At 41.7% G+C, this 21,369-nt stretch overlaps 2 protein-coding genes across 2 annotated transcripts; both read right to left on the bottom strand.

Moving 5' to 3' along the window:
* Positions 1-433: 433 nt before the first annotated feature.
* On the bottom strand, positions 434-14,301 carry LOC138952031 (kelch-like protein 20). Its single transcript, XM_070323608.1, has 4 exons — positions 13,961-14,301; positions 10,888-11,276; positions 9,980-10,276; positions 434-8,678 (listed from the first exon to the last, which is right to left on the bottom strand). The coding sequence occupies exons 2-4, from the start codon at positions 11,158-11,160 to the stop codon at positions 7,386-7,388; spliced, it is 1,863 nt and encodes a 620-aa protein (XP_070179709.1). The 5' UTR covers positions 11,161-11,276; positions 13,961-14,301; the 3' UTR covers positions 434-7,385.
* A 1,150-nt stretch (positions 14,302-15,451) lies between these two features.
* LOC138952723 (uncharacterized) lies at positions 15,452-19,018 on the bottom strand. The gene is made up of 2 exons (XM_070324434.1): positions 18,361-19,018; positions 15,452-17,729 (listed from the first exon to the last, which is right to left on the bottom strand). Exons 1-2 carry the CDS (start codon positions 18,587-18,589, stop codon positions 17,194-17,196), a joined length of 765 nt encoding a protein of 254 aa, XP_070180535.1. The 5' UTR covers positions 18,590-19,018; the 3' UTR covers positions 15,452-17,193.
* Between the last annotated feature and the right edge of the window lie 2,351 nt (positions 19,019-21,369).

Genomic DNA, 21,369 nt, shown 5'->3' with positions numbered 1-21,369 from the left:
TTTAACTGAATCTAATCTCGCTGATACATGTAGTTACGCCCATATTTCCTTTCTCTTCTTTGTGTGTGTGTATCTGTTTCTCTCCGTCTTTTTGTTTTTTTTATTTGCGTGCGTGAGTGCATGCATGCATGCGTGCATGTGTGTGTGTGTGTGTGTGTGTGTGTTGGGGATCATGTGAAAAATATAAGTAAATACAAAATCTAGCAAACACATGAAAACAACAAACCTCATACAGATAAAAAATAAGAAAAGAGATTAACAACTTAAAGACAGAAAAACAAAATGCAAAGAAAGACTGTGAAAAGAAAGAAAGAATGAAAGAAACAAGCAAACAAAACACAATTCAAATTTCACAACATCTCCTTTTCAAACAAGTCTTGCACTCCAAGGAAGAGATAACAGAATTTAAAAGATAGAAATCCACCCAAAAATGTTCTTCAGATTTTGCTGCAGTTGGATTTATTCCATCACCATTTCATGCACACAAACACATTTATAGAAGGCAAAGCAAGCAAGTTAAGTGACAAGCACAGACATACATATCACATTCACTTTCACTGGTTTTTTAAAACAAACTTCAAAATAACGTCAAGTGAGACACAAGGTTCCTAGCTCAACCAATACTTGTGCAGAACTATCTGCCACTACAAATAAAACCCAATGAGCTTAATTTCGCACATTCATTAACGTTTCATCTTTTCCGAGAACTCTTTTCAAGAACGCTAGCTTTTTCTATCATACCTTCATTCTGTATAATAGATCCTAACCAGTCCAGGTTCTTTCAATGGCCTTTAAAATCATGTCAAGTGTGAAGCCAATCTTCTCAAGCAATAATTGTGCAGAACTATTTTCACATACTCGTTAACTTTTCTTCTTTTCCAAGAACTCATTTCAAGGACTCTGGCTATCTCTAAAATAACTATCTAATCAGCCTATGATCCTTAAATGACCTTCAAAACACACGTGTCTATAAATAATGCCAGTACAGTAATATTTGTTGTCACCAAAACAAAGCCCATACGACTCACATGCTTGACCTTTACATGACCTTGACCTTCAGCTAAACCTAGCAATGACATCATACACTAAGAACTGCTTTACACATTTTTCCTACCAAAATACATGTGACCTTGACCCAAGGTCAAGGTCATCCAAGGTCATGCAACACAAAGCTGTTAATTCAAGACATAGGAAGTACAATGGTGCTTATTGGCTCTTTCTACCATGAGATATGGTCACTTTTAGTGGTTCACTACCTTATTTTGGTCACATTTCATAAGGGTCAAAGTGACCTTGACCTTGATCATATGTGACCAAATGTGTCTCATGATGAAAGCATAACATGTGCCCCACATAATTTTTAAGTTTGAAACAGTTATCTTCCATAGTTCAGGGTCAAGGTCACTTCAAAATATGTATACAATCCAACTTTGAAGAGCTCCTGTGACCTTGACCTTGAAGCAAGGTAAACCAAACTGGTATCAAAAGATGGGGCTTACTTTGCCCTATATATCATATATAGGTGAGGTATCAAATCTCAAAAACTTCAGAGAAAATGGGAAAAATAGCTGTTTTTTAGACAACATTTATGGCCCCTGCGACCTTGACCTTGAAGCAAGGTCAAGATGCTATGTATGTTTTTTGGGGCCTTGTCATCATACACCATCTTGCCAAATTTGGTACTGATAGACTGAATAGTGTCCAAAAAATATCCAACGTTAAAGTTTTCCGGACGGACGGACGACCGGACGGACGGACGGACGGACGACTCGGGTGAGTACATAGACTCACTTTTGCTTCGCATGTGAGTCAAAAAGCTTAAATTTCACACAAACGTTAACTTTTTATCTTCTCAGAGAGCACTGATCAAGGAGTATGCATGGTTATCTCTAACATGCTTTTTTTTTAACCAGTGTAGATCACTTACATGACCTTCAAAATAAGGCAAAGCAAGATGTAATTGTAAGTCTAGTGTCAATGCAGAACTACTTGCTGCTACAAATATTACCAAATGTGCTGAATATCACACACTTGTTAATTTTTCCTCTTTTCCCAGAGCTCTTTCCAAGGATGCTCTCAGGCACATCCTTCATTTTGTATCCTTCAGTCTTCTTTCATTTTACAATTTAAGCATGCAAACAACTTTAATAGACTGCTTAACTTGATTGTACTTCAATGTCAATATGGTCTGGACATAAAAACAGGCTGTACCCAACTATAAATATTGTACATGTATAAATAAATAATACTAGGTCAAGAAAATAATAAATTTGTTTACATTTTTAGCAGCCATGTACCTAAAACCATGTGAACAACTTCCACTATACCAGAGCTAATAGCATCTCAGCCTCAGGCAGCATCTGCCCAGAGGCATTCAAACCAAACAAATTTTAATAAGAAAAAAAAAGTTCAAGAAGCAACATTCTACTGGGGTTAGCACCATTACTTGCAAAATACATGAGGATGCTGTCTCCTATATTATAACCCGTCTACTACACAGACCTACCCTCTCTGAACTGGCTTTATAGAAAAGTGGAACTTCCTTTTTAAGAGCCCCCAAGACTTCCCCCATAGTGAGACCTTGTTCTCCTCTGTAAATTGACCTTCACTTTGAAATTGATCCTATCTTTTTAACACATGATGGGGGTTCTACTGTACAGAGGGGCTGCACTGCTACATCCCCGCCACAATAGATGGTGTTTGTGGTCTTATCTTAGAAGGGTAAAAAGAATGTTTGTTTTTTTATAATAGCATAGAATTGTATTTTACAATACAGTATTTGTACATGTAGAATACGGTACTGTATTTGAGACAAAACAATGTGCCAAAATTGTATGGGTAAGCAAGTCTGTTATAATGCTTTCGCAGCGAAACCACAAGTCTGTGAAATAATAATAACTCTCTGTGAATGTAATTCTTCTCCAGTCAACTAGGTCGTGGACAGAGAAACAGACAGATAGAAAGGCAAAACATCTGATCATTACAGATTCTGATAGTGCATAAGTAAAATGCTGCCTTTTAAACTTAAGCGAAGCACACCATATCAAAAACTCTGTAACTATGTCACATAGAAAATTCTTGACCATGTAGAAACTATAATGCATAATTACTTTCAAACTTAATAGTCTTTCATCATGCATGTGCATTAACTCGTGTAAACGTTTGTAAGCAGGAATTATCCCGGAAAGTATTTATACAAGTGACATTCTCTGTGTTCTTTACAAAACATCTTAGCACATACAAAGGTAAAATTGTAAAACACAAAACCCATCGATCAATACTGTTGAAAATTGTATCAAAAACATGGAAACACAGCAAAACAAAACTTGCCAGTAACACATGGAATTATGTTACATTTCCACAAAAACTGAAAAACAGTTCAAAAACAAAATTGTATTTTATTAAACAGAAGTATAAAGGGAGGTAGTCACAAGTTTGCTCCCAAAACAAGTTCAAAAAGACAATTCATTTCACCGATTCTTTTTATCAAACATAAAACTGTTACTACCCGTCGCGATATAACCTTGAACAGTTGAAAACGACGTTAAACACCAAATAAAGAAAGAAAAAAACTGTTACTACACTAAGCATGATCTTCTCATATGCACCTATATGTCTGCAGCTCCTACCAGCAATTATTCTTTCGTTCTTTATTTGGTGTTTAACGTCGTTTTCAACCATTCAAGGTTATATCGCGACGGAGGGAAGGGGGGAGATGGGATAGAGCCACTTGTCAATTGTTTCTTGTTCACAAAAGCACTAATCAAAAATTTGCTCCAGGGGCTTGCAACGTACAGTAGTACAATATATGACCTTACTGGGAGAATGCAAGTTTCCAGTACAAAGGACTTAACATTTCTTACATACTGCTTGACTAAAATCTTTACAAACATTAACTATATTCTATACAAGAAACACTTAACAAGGGTAAAAGGAGAAACAGAATCCGTTAGTCGCCTCTTACGACATGCTGGGGAGCATCGGGTAAATTCTTTCTCGTCCCAACCAATATGGGACTCCCCCTAACCCGCGGGGGGCCTGGGGAGCATCGGGTAAATTCTTTCTCGTCCCAACCAATATGGGACTCCCCCTAACCCGCGGGGGGCCCAGCAATTATTATCTAAGACACAAAGAGACATAAGCATTCTTAATATATTCAACAGCTGCAAGGGAGAGACAAGCAGAACCAGTCCCCTGGTCCTTAAAAAAAAAAAAATCGAAGCAGTTAATGGAAAATCCACTTTAATTCCCTATGGAACTCTTAACAACTGCAATCTACACTAACTTGACTAAGGACGATTTCTGCCGTTCAACCCAATAAAAATATGACATAAATGTCCCAATTCTCAAAAAGATAAGAGAGAATGCTTTATGTTCTACATGCTAAATATTTCGCCTCTTAAGGACAAGATATGGGTTATATGATTCGAGTTTTACGCCCTCATGGCTTTTGACGAAATACACAAGTGTATGCGTGTTTAGGTGGTATCAGCCATCTGCACTTATGGCAGAATGACCGAGGTCTTTTACATGCCATTGTGGTGACACAGGGGTGGGACATGGCTTCCGTCTCTGGGTCTGCACATAAAGTTGACCCGTGTCCGTCCCGGCCCGAATTTGAACCCGTGACCTTCCGATCACAAGTCCAGTGCTCTACCAACTGAGCTACCGGGCCCCCGCCAATTCTCAATTACATCTACCTGAATTTTATAACATCTTCATGCCACAGTTTGCATACCGTATAACTCTCACTTACTCCATTACACATGTTGTATGCATATAGAGCGCTTACTTCCCTTTGGTTATTTGATCTCTAAAATAAATAGTGTACTAAAGATACTCTTGCACTTAACGCTAGTGCATCAACTGATTTATGCACTATTATCCTGTATGGTATGACTTGAATAAATATAACCATGTGGTAGAGTTAAAAAAAACTCTACACACACACACACACACACACATCAACTTAATGGAAAAACTCAAGAAATAAGTCTGTCAAGCATGTATGGGTTGTGAACGAGTAAATAACTCTCGCTTTTCTCGAGGCAAGCTTTCCACACATGGTTCTTGTCCATGTGATTCGGACACAGCCCTCGTCTATAATGACATGTGGGCAAGTTTGCCTCAATAAAAGCAAAAGTATACACTTTGTCACATCCCATACAAACCTGAAAGAGTTATTTCCGAACATTGTCTATTACATACTGTAAAACTGGAAACACAGTGACCCCAAAACTCTCCCATTTGTAAACAAAACGAGATCATCACCACAAAATATATCAAACATTTTGATTGACAATGTACAAAAAACAGTACTGTAATAAAATAAATAAATGGTGGTCCAAATGTTTGCTTTCTTTAAACAAAACAAGACGCTCAAACAGCAACCTTAGATATCAAAACGAGATCATCACAACAAAATACACTGCATATATATATTCAACATTCAAATTGAAATCACAAGACTCAAGCATTTATTGATTGTCCTTAAAGACAATAAGGAAAATTGCTTTCCAGTGTCACAATCATTATTGTAACAAAAGTGATAAAGGGGTGTTTGGATTGGTTTCTATCTTTTAAACAAAACTAGAGAATCAAATAACAATCTCAAAATTTCACAGGAACCAGAATCCAAAATGCCCAACAGTGTAAAATCCCGCAGTAACAACTAACATGAGGTGAACATTAAAATTGTGGTCAAGGAACTCAGTGAACAACAAACAACGTCAACTCCTAAGACTGTAAATGTGCACTGAATTCTTTCTTTTCTTTATTTGGTGTTTAACGTCGTTTTCAACCACGAAGGTTATATCGCGACGGGGAAAGGGGGGGGGAGATGGGATAGAGCCACTTGTCAATTGTTTCTTGTTCACAAAAGCACTAAGTGCACTGAATGATTCAATTCAATGAAATAAACAATAACAAAAAGTAACTGACTTTCACATATATATAGAAATAGTGTTCAAAAATCACATGCAATAAACACTGGTTTTCTTTCACAAAAGTTCTAAATCCCTCCTTTTTGGGGAGAAATCAGATTTATGTAACAAAAATATGCACATACCGGTAAGTGACATAAGCCTCTCTACACTGATCAATAAAGGGAGACAAAGACAGCAGGACATACATACATTCTTTATGCCTCTTCCTTTACACTACACAGCTCTCGGTTGCATTGCCGTCTGTTTAACTAATCTTTCACAGAGAGTGAGAGAGGTGGAGGAAGAGACAGAGACAGACAGAGAGAGGGAGAGAGAGGGAGAGAGAGAGAGAGAGAGAGAGAGAGAGAGAGAGAGAGAGAGAGAGAGAGAGAGAGAGAGAGAGAGAGAGAGAGAGAGACCTGCCTTATTTAATTCTATTCATGAACCAAAAGCTCTTGGAACTGACTTGTCAAAATCCAGACATAATACACAGACAAAAAACTCACACTCAAACCCATGCACACAGACACACACACCCAGACCCAAACAAACAAAAGATGATGCTCACTTCCACTCATTTTCTTCATATTCACTGTCATCGCCAATATTGCAATTATTAGCAATGAAAAATGTTATTGAAAAATGCACAGCTCTCAATACAGATATAAAACCCCATTGCAAACAATAAAGTTTTACAAATTGCTGCACTCTCAGTCTCAAAACTTGTGAAAGTCAAAACCTATTGGAGCATAAAAAAGATATCATGGAGGAATGCTGTTACGCAGGTCATTACTGTATCACAGGTATTGAGAAGTTGGTCGGGTGTTTTACATTAACAATCATTACACAAAAATGCTGTGTTTTTCTGAGCAAGAAAGTGAATGTTCAGCTCTTTCGCAGAGCAAACAATTACAAAAGCTGTAACGGTTCTAATAGAGCTGACCAGTATTACACATGTGGTCAGAAACTTAAGATTGCAACACGGCCTTTACACGCCAATCAGCTGCTGTTGTCACCTTCACATAAGGAAACATCTACAAAAACTAAGTTCACAGTACAAAAGCTTGGGAGATCACATTACAAGAAAAATTCTTGCTGAATGTCGAAGAAAGATAAACAAACAGAGGAAGGATTCAGGCAAAATGAGTGAAAGCAATACAGTGGATTTTAATACCTCCCAATTTAAGACTTCCTTCTTTTTCAGACCTTGATTTTTGAGATTTTCTATACATAACATCTTTAAATTGAACCCTTTAAGACTCCCTCCTTTTTAAGACCTGATTTTCTCTGAATGTACAAGGTCTCAAAAGGGGAGTTCCACTGTACAGGGAACAAGAAAAATCAAACAAAGACACAAAAAACATGACGAAAAAAGACACACAGAAAAAATAAAAATGATAACAAATGAAGTCACAAGATAAAATTGCATCTTTCAGAACTTTAAGAAACAGATTTCTCCCATCAAGTGTCCACCTCTGGTCGAAACACCTGCGACAGTTTACGCGTGTGGAGCTTGGCGGCTACAGGAGCGTAACTTCGAACCTCGCACAGGTCCCCCTCAATTTTATGCCACTCGTTGAGCACAATGTCCAACTTGAACACAACGTTGTGACGATTGATCTTGAACGGCGTTCGCTGGTGCTCCACCATTCCACATGCGTAGATGGCCCCGTTAATTTGCATTAGACCTACGTTGAACATGCTGGCGGGGAGGGAGGCACCTGCTCGCCACTGGTTGGTGGCGATGGTGTAAATTTCTACCGTTCGGAGAGACTCACGGTGTATCGTTCTCGACGTGTGGGTGTAGACCTGCCCACCAGCCACAATAATCTCATCGTCCACAACACAACATCCGAAGTTGAACCGAGGGGTGTGCATACTAGCTAGAGTGGTCCACTGTGCGCTTCTGGGATCATACTTAATCACTGTATTGTGAGGCGTCACCCCTGACCTCCCGCCCAGTAAGTACGCTTGGCCACCGAAACTGACGCTGGAGAGATCCACAACATTCATGGGCATCATCCCGACGTACATCCACTGGTTCTTCTCGATGTCGTAGCACTCACAGATCTCCGTGGGGTGCTGGTTCATGGTCAGCCCACCAAAGCTGAAAATCTTGCCGTCGATGTGCGTCAGGGTGAAGTTGGATTTGGGGAACAGCATCGGACTCTTAGGCACCCAGCGGTTATGGTCGTTGTCATAGTAAAAGAAGTCGCGACGGACAGACTCCTCCTCGTCAAAGTCATCAAAGGAGTCCTCGTCTGACACAGCATCACCATAACTCTCATGGTAAATATAGTTGCCGCCGCCAGCGTAGATGTGAACGTCCTCAGCGACCACTACCCCAGGGTCCTCAACACAGTAATAACCCGACCTGCCTTCACAGTCAGGGAACATAGCCATCTGGAATGTCTCCCTCGTTAATGGGTTGTAGCAGTTGATGGACGACCTGCTCTGCGTCAGGCCGCCTAACAACAGAATGCAGTGCTCAGGCTTGATCATGCCCGTGCGCAGCGAGAAGGAAAAGTCATAATCACCGGTGTACGACTGAGGGTTGCGCTCAAAGTCCCGCATGTCGGAGAGGATTTCTTGACAGGTCTGAGACCGCTGGATGATGAGATGGGGGGCGATGCTCTCCTGGACAAACTTGGGGGGTAAGAGGGGGAGGCGGATGCGAGAGAGAAGTTTGCCGATCTGTGGTGTGCGATCCTCCAGGTTGTGACTCACCCAGGTCATTACGGCTTCCCATACAACCTGTGACATTAAAAAAAATGTAGTCATATTCTCATAAGCACTGTCACTCATTGTATCATCAACAACCACCATGATATTCACAAATTAAAAACTGAGATTTAAGGTTATCAAGAAAAATCATGGTTATCTCAGTTCCCCATAGAACCTGTGAAATGAAAATCATAGGAGTCATCAACTTTGTAATGAAGAAGCATCACCAACCAACCGCCCAAAAATTCATAGATAAGAATCAAGACTCAAAGCTGTAAAGAATCACCTGGGTCAATATAGCATTTTAGGGACTATAAGGCGCAACTTTTTTTCTCAATCTTGACCCCTGCCGCGCCCTATGTGTTGTTAAAATAGAAATCCCAGGCCAAGTTTCATCTCAGACATCAAAGAGACCGCCTGAGCACCAGTCAAACAACTTGTGATAATGCATGTTTCAGCTACTAGGTACTACCCTGGGCAAGTTTCCTCTGGAGACATCAAAGAGACCGCCCCATAGGTTAAACTCAGTCACTGACCCTGATGCAGGAAGTGTTTCCTCTCTCAGATATGACAGGGGAACCACCTCTCATAGCTAAAACTGGGTCATTGACCCCTGGGAAGAAGGTCAGTGTCTATAAACAAGGCCACCCAGCTATCACAATGGACCTGCCTTTGATCTCCCCACACACAGAGCACACATATTTCTACTCAGAGTCTGTATTCTTCCTTTGATGTGCAGCTTATAGACCGGAAGCGCCTAATGTGATGTTTTTTCTCAATTTTACCTCAAAAGTGGGGGTTGCGCCCTATATATAAGGAAGGGCCTTATAGTCCCGAAAGTACGATATATATATATCAAAAAGACTGGGGTGCCACCAGAGAGTTGTATAGCTATAGCTCATGAATGACCCCAAGTCAGCCAAACACTCTTACCCCTCTGCTCGACCAAAGTTTACTCACTGAAACCAGCTTTGCATAATACGGAACTCCCGGTTATAAGACCTACAAAAAATCTGAGATAATCAGGTTTGAAAAGGGATGTAAATTTACAGACGTTAGAAGCAAAACATCTGGAAAGGGGATTCCATCACACTTGGATAGCCTGTGGGAGTTGCTGCCCAACAACACAGAAGAAGAAGGATAGCCATGGAAGAAGTCAAACGTCACAAAAACTAACACACCCCCAAAAAGACAACCCCAACACAAAAACAATGACAGAGAAAAAAGTGTGACACTCCTGGCTAAATCTCAAGAATGTATTCCTATGACAATGTATTCCTATGACAGTTACATATATATATACGTGTCCTACAAAATGTAAAAACACTGACCTCTTCCTTCTCCACATTAAGCTCATCAGAGGCCACCAGATCAGCAAGCTGCATGAAGCTCAGGTGAAGGAACTCCTCTGTCTGGCTGACCTGGGTGAAGTTCTTCTCGATGAACTCGCGAGCTTTGTGAGCAAGCTCCTGCAAGCTGTGAGCATTGGCAAAGTGGTGGATACCGATGCAGTTGTTGATGTCGAGTTGCATCTCCATAAACTTGGCACAGGCACGCTGGATTGGCAGCATTTCTAGCAGAGAGGCCGTGGCAAGCAGGCTTTGTGCGTTACTTCTTGTCACTTCCACCTGAAAGAATAAGGGAATGACTGGGTTGAATTTTGGAGGTCTTTGAGATAAGTTGTGAATGCAAGACTGAGGGTGCTTGAGGTTGGGGGAGAGACGGAGACTGAAAGAAAAAGACACAGACAGACAGACAGTAGGACAGAGGACAGACAGACAAGAATAGAGTGAACAATGCTGAGTTCATTGGTCTTTCTGCCTCTCTGTTGCTGCCTAAGACTTAGAGCGAGAGACAGATAGAGAGACAAATATAGCAGACATACAGAGGACAGCCAGACCAGAAAAAGAGTTGATGTGGATGGGGCGGGTGTATCTGACCCTAAAAACAGACAGAGGCTCTCCACAGGGACAGAGACAGGCGCCGAAACAGAGAGGAAGAAACACAAGGTGATGCACGAAACTCAGAGTAGGACTATTTTCTTAACATACCAGATCACTTATAAATCCACATGAAACTTTAATGCGAAAAACATTACAAAAGTACTTCTCTGAACACATGTCAATAATCCTCTTCTCTCCAATCCCCTCACCATGCAATACCCCCCTGCCCCATATCCCATATCTGACCCCCCAACACGCACACACCCACCCCCACCAATAATATCTCAAGACCCTACCTTTCCAGTGTAAGCGAAGTCCACAAGAGCAGACACAGCAGCAGCATCAATCTCATGCAGCTTGACCTTCAGCTGCTTGCTCTCGGACATGTCCGAGGTGAACATGGCTCGGAAGTACGGACTAGCCGCCGACAGAACGTTGCGGTGACACGGGATCTCGACGCTCTCCACGCAGATGTAGACGTCGATGAGAAGCCTGTCGTCCAGCATGGCTTTGAGTTCCTCGAGGAGAACCATGTGGTGATCCTTGTACTCGTACGGCATCCGCTCCATGGTGAGGTGGAGGTGGGGCGCCCGTTGGCGTCTTTCCAGAACCTTCTTAGACGGCCTCCTGCTATGTGGGCGTTGTGTGGGTGGTGGAGACTTGGTCCCATTGAGAACAGGTCATTCTGAAGAAGAACAAAATTAGACATGTAGAACTCTTATCAGTCTACAGGTGGTTTGTCAACTTGAAGGAGCAGCCCAAAGAATGAATATAGAAAACTGTTGTGGCTGTGTAAAAAGCTAAAGTTTACATGGCAGACTTACAACCAACTTTCCACCAACGTTTCAGCGATTTTTGTCTCAAGTCAACCAAGTCAGCTGAAAATGTCCATTTTTACATTTAGTCAAGTTTTGACTAAATGTTTTAACATCGAGGGGGAATCGAAACGAGGGTCGTGGTGTATGTGTGTGCGTGTGTGCGTGCGTGCGTGTAGAGCGATTCAGACCAAACTACTGGACCGATCTTTATGAAATTTGACATGAGAGTTCCTGGGTATGATATCCCCGAACGTTTTTTTCCTTTTTTTGATAAATGTCTTTGATGACGTCATATCCGGCTTTTCGTGAAAGTTGAGGCGGCACTGTCACGCTCTCATTTTTCAACCAAATTGGTTGAAATTTTGGTCAAGTAGTCTTCGACGAAGCCCGGACTTCGGTATTGCATTTCAGCTTGGTGGCTTAAAAATTAATTAATGACTTTGGTCATTAAAAATCTGAAAATTGTAAAAAAAAAAAATTTTTTTCTAAAACGATCCAAATTTACGTTCATCTTATTCTCCATCATTTGCTGATTCCAAAAACATATAAATATGTTATATTCGGATTAAAAACAAGCTCTAAAAATTAAATATATAAAAATTATTATCAAAATTAAATTGTTGAAATCAATTTAAAAACACTTTCATCTTATTCCTTGTCGGTTCCTGATTCCAAAAACATATAGATATGATATGTTTGGATTAAAAACACGCTCAGAAAGTTAACACAAAGAGAGGTACAGAAAAGCGTGCTATCCTTCTCAGCGCAAGTACTACCCCGCTCTTCCTGTCAATTTCACTGCCTTTGCCGTGCGCGGTGGATTGACGATGCTACGAGTATACGGTCTTGCTGCGTTGCATTGCGTTCAGTTTCATTCTGTGAGTTCGACAGCTACTTGACTAAATGTTGTATTTTCGCCTTACGCGACTTGTTATTATATTATATGAAGTCTTATATCGCGCGCGTATCTCCAGACTCGGACTCAATGCCGTGTGAGATGGAATTTTTTTTACACAATACATCACGCATTCACATCGACCAGCAGATCGCAGCCATTTCGGCGCATATCCTACTTGCACATTCAGGCTGAATTAAGGGTCACATTCATTGCGCTTCCTGGCTAGACCTATAACCCTATTGGGAGGCGCGATGATGAAAGTCTGCCACAAGTCGCTTGTAAATTGCTGAGGAGTCAAGCAGCACTCAACCTAGTTTTCATGTTGCTGCTAAATCAGTCTGAAATTGTCAAGTACATTCAGATGGCAGACTTTCCGCCAATTTGGCCTCGGCTACTTGATCCTGAACGACTTCAAACCAACTAAAACTTGTGGAAAATTGGTTGAAAGTCTACCATGTGAACGGAACTTAATTAACACAGGTTCGGAAAGAATAATTTAAGTCCACTTCCAGTCTCCTTGAGTGCTATGCATTTGTTTGACTTTGATTTTGAAAAACCTGTATGACATTGACAAATCTGTTACAGTGAACACATACTGAATGTCGGCAGTGAAAGGAAATGGGAAAAGATAATTTGTATGTGGCATAAGAAGCAAAATGGAACTCCGTTGTAAAGGTAAAACTACATCACACTCACAGGACAAACAGTAATGCAATCAGAAACAGAAAAAAATCTTACTAGACCAGCTGCACATTTCACAATCCGAACAGAGGGCATATATATATATATATATATATATATATATGCAAAACCACAGTATTATTTTATCAACCAATTTTTCTCTCTCCTCAAGCGCCCCTGACTGTTACATAATATGGGTTTCCCAGCAAAACTGCATGAAAGCAAACTCTCGGACTCGACAGGCGCATACTTGCGCACACTGCATTCTTCACTCAAGCTATAATAACTAAATAAGTACCCCTTACACAGTTTCCAAAACAGCAACAGTGTACATACACAAGAGAAGGAATCACAGTCTTTTAGGCTTCAGGGTCAATGGTCCAACGAACAGCAAAGCATAACACAACACAGCAGCTGCACCAAGCAATGGGGAGAGACGCTTACAGATGTACTTGAAAAATCGATGTGTGTGTTGCTAATAACAGCTCCAATCGGACTGTGAGTCATCGGCCTGGCTAAAGATAACTCTGGCATCAAAACTGCTCGCAGACAATCGGACACAGGCATGCGGCGAGGCCACAGACACCATACACACACAAACAAACACTAGCCAGCGCTACCGAGTAGCCTCCCCACTTGATGCTTTCAGCGACGTATCGAGCGAATCCAGAGCGGAGTCAAATGTCACGCTCGTTATTCGGCGACATTTCTATCTTATCCCCATCTCGTTCTGCCTCCCCCTCGGTCATGCGTTGACTCCGTTTCCTTTTTGTGCTGCTTTAGCCAGCTTCCAGCGCGAGCGTATTCTATTGATCACGCAGAGGCAGAGATGCAACAGCAACGAAATCAAGTGGTGGTTGAGCGCGTGGAGCTGGTAACTTGTCGAGAAAATTAAACGCAAGTACGGTTCTGGAATGACCTTATCGTCAGCGTTTTAGCAAACTATTTATTACATTTTATGTAATGCAATACCTTAATAAATCATGTATCCCATGCACAGGCACATGCAGAGGCTGAGGTGGTGCTAACTCGTCAATACTGCTTTCAAACTTGGATTTTCTGTGCCCAGAACGTATAACCAACTCATAGTAAACAAAGGGAGGCTAGTCTAGTCCCTTGACTCCTGCCTGAGTTGTCTGGAATAGTGCCGCGCACGTAGGCCTATGCAGGTTAGATTCTCGAGACTGGTGTTGGTAGTTGAGTTTGGTAGTTTGGCTGATGAACTTAAAGGTGCCAAGAGAGTTGCTTTCCGTAGTTTGCACGGAATCCTTAGCACGAGCAAAACATTTCTCGCTTACTTGTTTATTTCTAGTGTCATGTTTTGGCCTGGTTGTCAGGCCGTATTTCAGTGTGTGTCATCATAATCGTCAACTTCACCATCTATGTCTCTGACTTCACTGAAGGCTGAGCCACGGTGGTGCTGCAAGCTGCGACTGCTCTTGGTTGATGAGGGATCAAACTGACCTCTTTGTATTTCAGATATAATATATTATTATTATATGTCAGACGTGTGTGTGTGCGCGTGCGTGTCACTGTGTGTCACTGTGCACGGCGTGCACCGGCTGATGCGGTGTGCATGGGTGTCAGCCGTGTATCACAGTGTGTCAGTGTGTGTGTTCAAGTTTGTGCCGGTGTGTTTGTGTGTGTGTGCCGGTGTGTCACAGTGTGTGTGTGTGCCCTGTGCGCGCCGACGGTGACGGCCGGGTGTGTGTGTGTGTGTGTGTGTCAATCATGTGTGTGTGTCCGGCACAGGCTCCGTTTTTCGGGTGTGTGCGGCACGCGCTCGTTGCACCGGGTGTGTGTGTCATTGTGTATGTGCAGTGACGGTGTGCCGAGAGAGAGAGACGGAGAGAGAGAGAGAGAGAGAGAGAGAGACTGAGAGAGAAAGAGAGAGAGAGAGAAAGAGCCGGGGAGAGAGAGGCTAGACTAGAGAGAGAGAGGTGAGAGAGAGACTGTTTTCTGATCATGAATATAGGCTAATGACAAATACTAAGTCGTCAAGAAAGGTTTGATATCTACTGCCATTTTATTGCTGATGAAATGAAGAGACTACGTGATTTCAACACACTGCGCACCGAAAATTAGACAGACAGTAATACCTGCGACGAAAGGATTCTTGCAATCAGTCAAAATTGTCCTCTAATGCAGGTTGGCCTGTCAGTCACGACAGACACGTTATGAGCTGGTCAGGATATAACCATCGAGATATTGCCAACCGGTGTCCTCTCTTGGTAGGTGTCCTCTTGGCATCGAAGGGGCCTCACGTGGCAGGTACCACTGTACTACCCAGTGCAGCTTTGCAGGAGTCACACGGCTTATGCTTTGGAATGCCACTCAAGGGAAAAGCTATCTATGCAAATTGTGATAAAGAAAAACTCCGTCCTCTACCCCCCACCCCCCCCCCCCCCCCCCAGGCCCATCACATCGACCCATCAACCACACATCCCCCCCCCCCCCTCCCCTTTCAGCAGAGCCTCGGATCACTACTGACATCATCATAAGGGAATTTCCCGGTATTACACAGGTCAACAAAGAATTACCCATGAAAGGATTTTGATAGAATTTGTTTTCCCGTAATAATGTACAGTACAACCAGAACAAATTCCAGCCGTGGTATACATATCTAATGATGAGATGCACACCTTATCATTCTCTGAATGTGTACATTCTCTCTCTCTCTCTCTCTCTCTCTCTCTCTCTCTCTCTCTCTCTCTCTCTCTCTCTCTCTCTCTCCCCCCTCTCTCTCTCTCTCTCTGATGACATATGCATGATTTTAACGCCCTCACGGTGAAACCATTTGGGGCATATGCCCCCCCCCCCTCTCTCTCTCTCTCTCTCCCTCTCTCTCTCTCTCGCTGCCTTATTCGTGACATCAGCAATGGACTGAAAACACAATGGGGGTGTTATATGACAGTTCTTACATATTTACGAAATTGGGACATTTTCTATTATCACTGAAGGGACAGAAGCTCACAAACCGCAGGAGAATTTTTTTTAGGCAAAAGAAACACTCTCGGTAGAGAGCAAAAAAGTAAAGAACTCGAACCGCATCAGTGAAGCAAGGAGAGTGCTTAGAGTAACTTTCCACCGGCGGAATGCGTGACATTTATGTGTTGCAGCATGTCATTAAAAAAAAAAGATTGATACCGTTCAGAGTGGTAATATGAACAGATAAATGCCAGTAATATTTAACACTACTGGATACTTCTTGGCAGTTTGGAACAACTGTCTTTCTTTCTTTCTTCCCGTTCATAATAATTTGTTTTAAACTGTTTGAGTCTTCTCAGATTATCCCTCTTTTCTCCCACTCACATATATATGAACAGAAATATGACTAGTGCTGTGATTGTAAAGCATGTGCAAAACTACAGGCAGTGTTACATTTAAGCGACACAAAATGAAGTTAAAAGAAGGCTTATAATCAAGTCAGTATAACCAGGTTGCGCGGCCGCATTGCGGACTACCTTCAACAACTTAACCTTCACCCACCCACCCGGCCAAATTTTCGTCAATGGAGAACATGGCATTGCTGTATGCAGTCAGATCGGAAAACCCCTTTTTGACGATATTATTACGTTACCAATCTCAAAGGCTTAGGTCTGCAGCTATATCGTTAGCATAGATAAGACATTTTTACAAATACGTATAGCTTATTATTCTTGCAACCTTTGCGAAAACATCGTGGAAGTTTGATCGATGAAGGTTGTCATCAGTAAACTTGTGTGTGCATATATTTTGACAACTCGTGTAATAATAATGCTATGGTCCCAAAAAAATTAAACTTAGCCTTCATTGGCATGCACAAGTAAGTTTCATTGCTAAGGTCTGTTCCAAGCAGACTGTTTGTGCAGTGAACACGTGCTCGCGTCCTCTCTCTCCGTCTTACTGGCTTTTTCTCTGTGCAGTAGTACACGTCATCGCGCGCGTCACACTGAAGCTCGCACGTGCACACGCGCACAACGACTGCGAGCCAACGCACACACCAGACAAGTCATGCACACTGAGTTTCCCCATCAATGAACACAATCTTGCCATTCCATCAAATCCAAGTACACACCAGACATTTGATGTTTAGTTTTTACGATCAGTTCTCAATACACCCAAACGGCCAAGGGAAGTTTGGAGCCTTGCAACCGACAAAACCTGTTCACTCAGTCAACACGGCCATCAGTCTGTACATCAGTATATCTGCTAACACACGCGCTTTAAGGTGCCAAAGCTGCAGTAAGGTAGATAGGAGCAGCATCCCCAGACTCGCGTATAGGGTAATTGACTGGCTGAGCCTCGTGATGCGGCTCCGCTGGGCGGTTCTCCGGATACTGAGGACCTTCTTCTTGACGTCCAGAAAGAAGGACCAGCGCAGGATTCTGATCATTCTCACGGTTGACGTCAGCCGCTCTGCCCGCTTGCTCGGGAACGCTGACGGCATGGCCGGGACCTTCTATCTGCTGAGGTTGCGTCTGATCGGCCTGTCCGTCGTTCATGAAACGTTCACCGGCCTCTTCCATCTCCTGAAGCTCATGCTGATCTTCAACACGCTGAGGGGGTCTAGCATGGCCGCACGGGAGCTTCACCTTGGTGATTACCGCGACCAGAAGAACTGCGAGTATCGTGACGACAGCAATGACTGAAAGGATGACAGGGAGATTTGTCGCGCTGGAGGAGTCTGCTTCTACTGCTCCTGTGTCTGGTGGTGCTTTGAAGATGTCTTCCAGCTTGATTTGGACCGAAGGTTTGTAATCTGACGGCAAAAAGAGACAGGTAAACACATACGGTTTCACTGACGAGATTTGATTTGGTTTTCAGCATTTTAAGTTAAAATAGGACAATTAACAAGCTCACACCCCCAAAACTATGATGAGAATTCCCATTAAAGGCAAACATCCTTAAGCTTAGCAACATCTACGAAAACAGACATTAGTAACTATGGTTGGAATCAACAAACAAAGTGCGACAACTGACTAGGACTAATTTAATATGCATAACTAAAAAAAATCAAACTATTGTTTGTTTTACAATCAGTCAACTACAGAGGATAATTTTGTGGTTCTGAGATTAAGAAAAACTCAACTTACCAACTGTCCCAAATCCAACCATAATGCTGGTTAATCTGATCTTTTAAACGGACCGACGTTGTGTCGGTATTTCACAAAAGCTCGTGCTAATCAGATTTAAATGTAACAAAGTTATCGAGAATATGTTTTTAAATAGTACTGACGTTTCTTCACACGCGGAATACTCATCGCTTATCGCTAATTACAACAACAACAAAAGTCATTTCAATAAGTTTAATGTTCACACGCACACTGATACGCGCGCACAAACGGTTGAATATTTAACAGAAATTCCCAAACATAAAAGCTTGTACTTACTGGGACAGTTGGAGTTACATTCTTGTTCCATACCAGTGATCTTTGCATGTTTGCAAATACCATCACAGCACTCTGTTCTTCCAGTATGTTTGTCAGAAAACGTACCACCGGGTGGACACTTCGGTGCTCCGTTCACGGTGACAAGAATGTTGAGTGTCAACAATAAAAACGTAATCCAACACTGAGTGTTGCATTTCTTAAGTTTGGATTGAACTCCCATCGTGATCATGATCGTCACACTTTTAATTCTTCAATATTGTCTTGAAAATTCACATTAAATTTGTTCTGCCTTTTTTTCTTTCCAGACGACTATTGGTACATTCAAATATTTTGTTTCCAACAGAAGAGCTTTTTCAGACACAAACTGAAGAGAAATGGAGCTGTTTCCTGCAGTGCCTTTCGTTCGGCAAATCTTATTTTCCTTTGTCCGAGAAAGGAAAGTGTATCACTCCCCTTTTTTGTGCACTCGTTCTATCCTTTGCTTTAAATCGCAGAAACGCAAATAGATAATGTCGTTGTATTGGATTTGGATACAATAAAGTCCACATGGAAAAGATGGTAAACCTTGATCGGTCTCGAATATCAACTGCGTGTCGTCATCACTTTTTCCGCGCGATCGGTTGAACAGCGACTTGAGAGCAGTGACAGTCAACCCTCAACTCTGAATATATATGCACGGCGCATAGAATATTTTGGCACGGGTGCATGACGTTTTGATAAGCTTACAGGTGTGAGACGCCGGTGAGCCCCTAATACTGCTACCCCACTTAAAAATATACTTGTATATCCAGTTAGGACATACTCTCTCTCTCTCACTCTCTCTCTCTTAATGCCAAGACTTTTAAAGACAGATATTTCTCATTCCTTATACATGGCACATTTCGTTCTCACTTAGCCTGAACATGTTTATATTGTTGATGCCTTATTTGTACCTTTTACACGTTTCAGTAGATAAATGTACCTAATTAATTTCATAACATGACTTATGTAACGATGCTACATGCTATTACTTGCAACGTAGTTGCTTCATTGACTCCTCAGTTTCACGGATTTTTTCTTCCCTCGTAGTTTCACATGTTTTGTGTTGCTTGAAGCAGTTTTCATTATACCTTTGACAATAATATGTCATGTTCGTTTGTATGTATATTTTTGTTTGTTTGTTTAGTCTGTTAATCGTTTGCTTGTTTGTCGTTTGTTTTTATTACTTCTTTAATTGATATTCCAACATTTTTAAAACGTATTATCATTAGATTAAACCCTCCCATGGGCGAGGGCTGGATGTAAAAAAGCACCTGTTTGCTTATGCCATTACCCTCGTTAATAAAGAATTTGTCATTGTCATTGTCATTGTCATTGTCTCTCTCTCTCCCCGCCTATCGTTATGTTTATCATCTGCTGATATACATTACAATTTTTCGTTTAAACTTACAAATCTGAGGGGTGTTCCGACATACATTCAACTCAAGGGGACTTTTGCCCTTTCAATTAAAAGTATGGCGGAACACCCATCAGATAAAACTGATCATTCGGTAATGCTCTTTGTTTTTATGAAGTGCAATATTTGACGTAATCCTCTTTTTGTTGTGTTTTCTGTTTGTCGTTTGATGGCTTCTTTGCATTATTTTTCTTCTTTCTTTCTTTTTTATTGTTTATTTTTCTGTGTTGCTTCAGGTGAACAGATTTTCAGAGTGTGTGGTGAAATCTGCCGTTACCCTGAGAAAACGCATAGATGCTAAAAAGAAGAGACGGAGGGGGGAAGGGGGGCCAAATACACAACGACAAAAACTATATTAAAAAACACATGCAGACTGACTTTGAAGCGACAAGAAGAGGACCATGCAGGATACGTAATCGGGTAGATACATGACTCATGTTGGTCGGCTTAAGTCTGTTTTTGTGAGTAATAAAATGTGACTATTTTACAGTAAGCAATACCTCATGTACAACTCATGCAGACCTATACTTACCTGAGGTGACACAGTTTATGTGTGTGTGTTTTCAGGAGAGGGATTTTGAAAGAGAAAGATCACAAAATAACTCCATACATCGTTCAAGAAGTTTGAGAAGTTTAATAGAGCTTTTTTTTCCCAGCTCCACAATAGTTCAAGTTCATTTCTTCCCAATTTGACGTTTTCTATGTGCGGACTTGTACATGTTAAGATGACAACGAGAAGCCTGATTGTCTTGTGACTGATTTATGTTTTTCTCAGTTGCCAGAGATACCACACAGGTACGACCATCATTGAGTACGCCGGATTTCTTGTGTCTATGTACTTTAGACTGTAACAGTTCTACCCGGTCGCATTTATTAAGATCGGGCATTCGGTGAATTCCGTCATCACAACCTTTCAGGCACAGGCCTTTGACGAGGCCGTCATTGCGCTGGTGGCGAGTGACGTGCGCCGGGTAATCGGTGTGAATACAGCTTCGTCAACCCCATTTTGAACTCAAAGCCATGACGTTCCCTACACAAGGCTTTGATAACGAACGGATAAGGGGCGTAACTCCTTAGTCATATTACAGTTGAAAATTCAAAGCGGGTCGGCTTCACTCAATTTCTTGGCATCAGAGGCTTGACATAAATTAGGAAAACAAATGGTTGGACCTATCATGGACCAACTAAAACGCTGTAGCGCAGAATTAATATTTTGATGGTATTTTTGAACGTTCTCAGCGTCACTGTAAGAAGTGGCGTTCTCAGCGTGCAGAAAGTGAGCGTCAAGTCCGTTTGTATCAACAATACAACGAAAATCTTTGCATCTTTGAATGAATCGAAACGCACGAGACTTACCACTCGTGCGTTTCGATTCATTCAAAGATGCAAAGATTTTCGTTGTTGATACCAACGGACTTGACGCTCACTTTCTGCACGCTGAGAACGCCACTTCCTACAGTGACGCTGAGAACGTTCAAAAATACCATCAAAATATTAATTTTGCCCTACAGCGTTTTAGTTGGTCCATGATAGGTCCAACCATTTGTTTTCCTAATTTATGTCAAGCCTCTGAT

This window comes from Littorina saxatilis, linkage group LG17 (assembly GCF_037325665.1).
Source record: "Littorina saxatilis isolate snail1 linkage group LG17, US_GU_Lsax_2.0, whole genome shotgun sequence".
Lineage (NCBI taxonomy): Eukaryota > Metazoa > Mollusca > Gastropoda > Littorinimorpha > Littorinidae > Littorina > Littorina saxatilis.
Note: the sequence above shows the minus strand (reverse complement) of the source record. Positions and strands in the feature narration are given on the sequence as shown.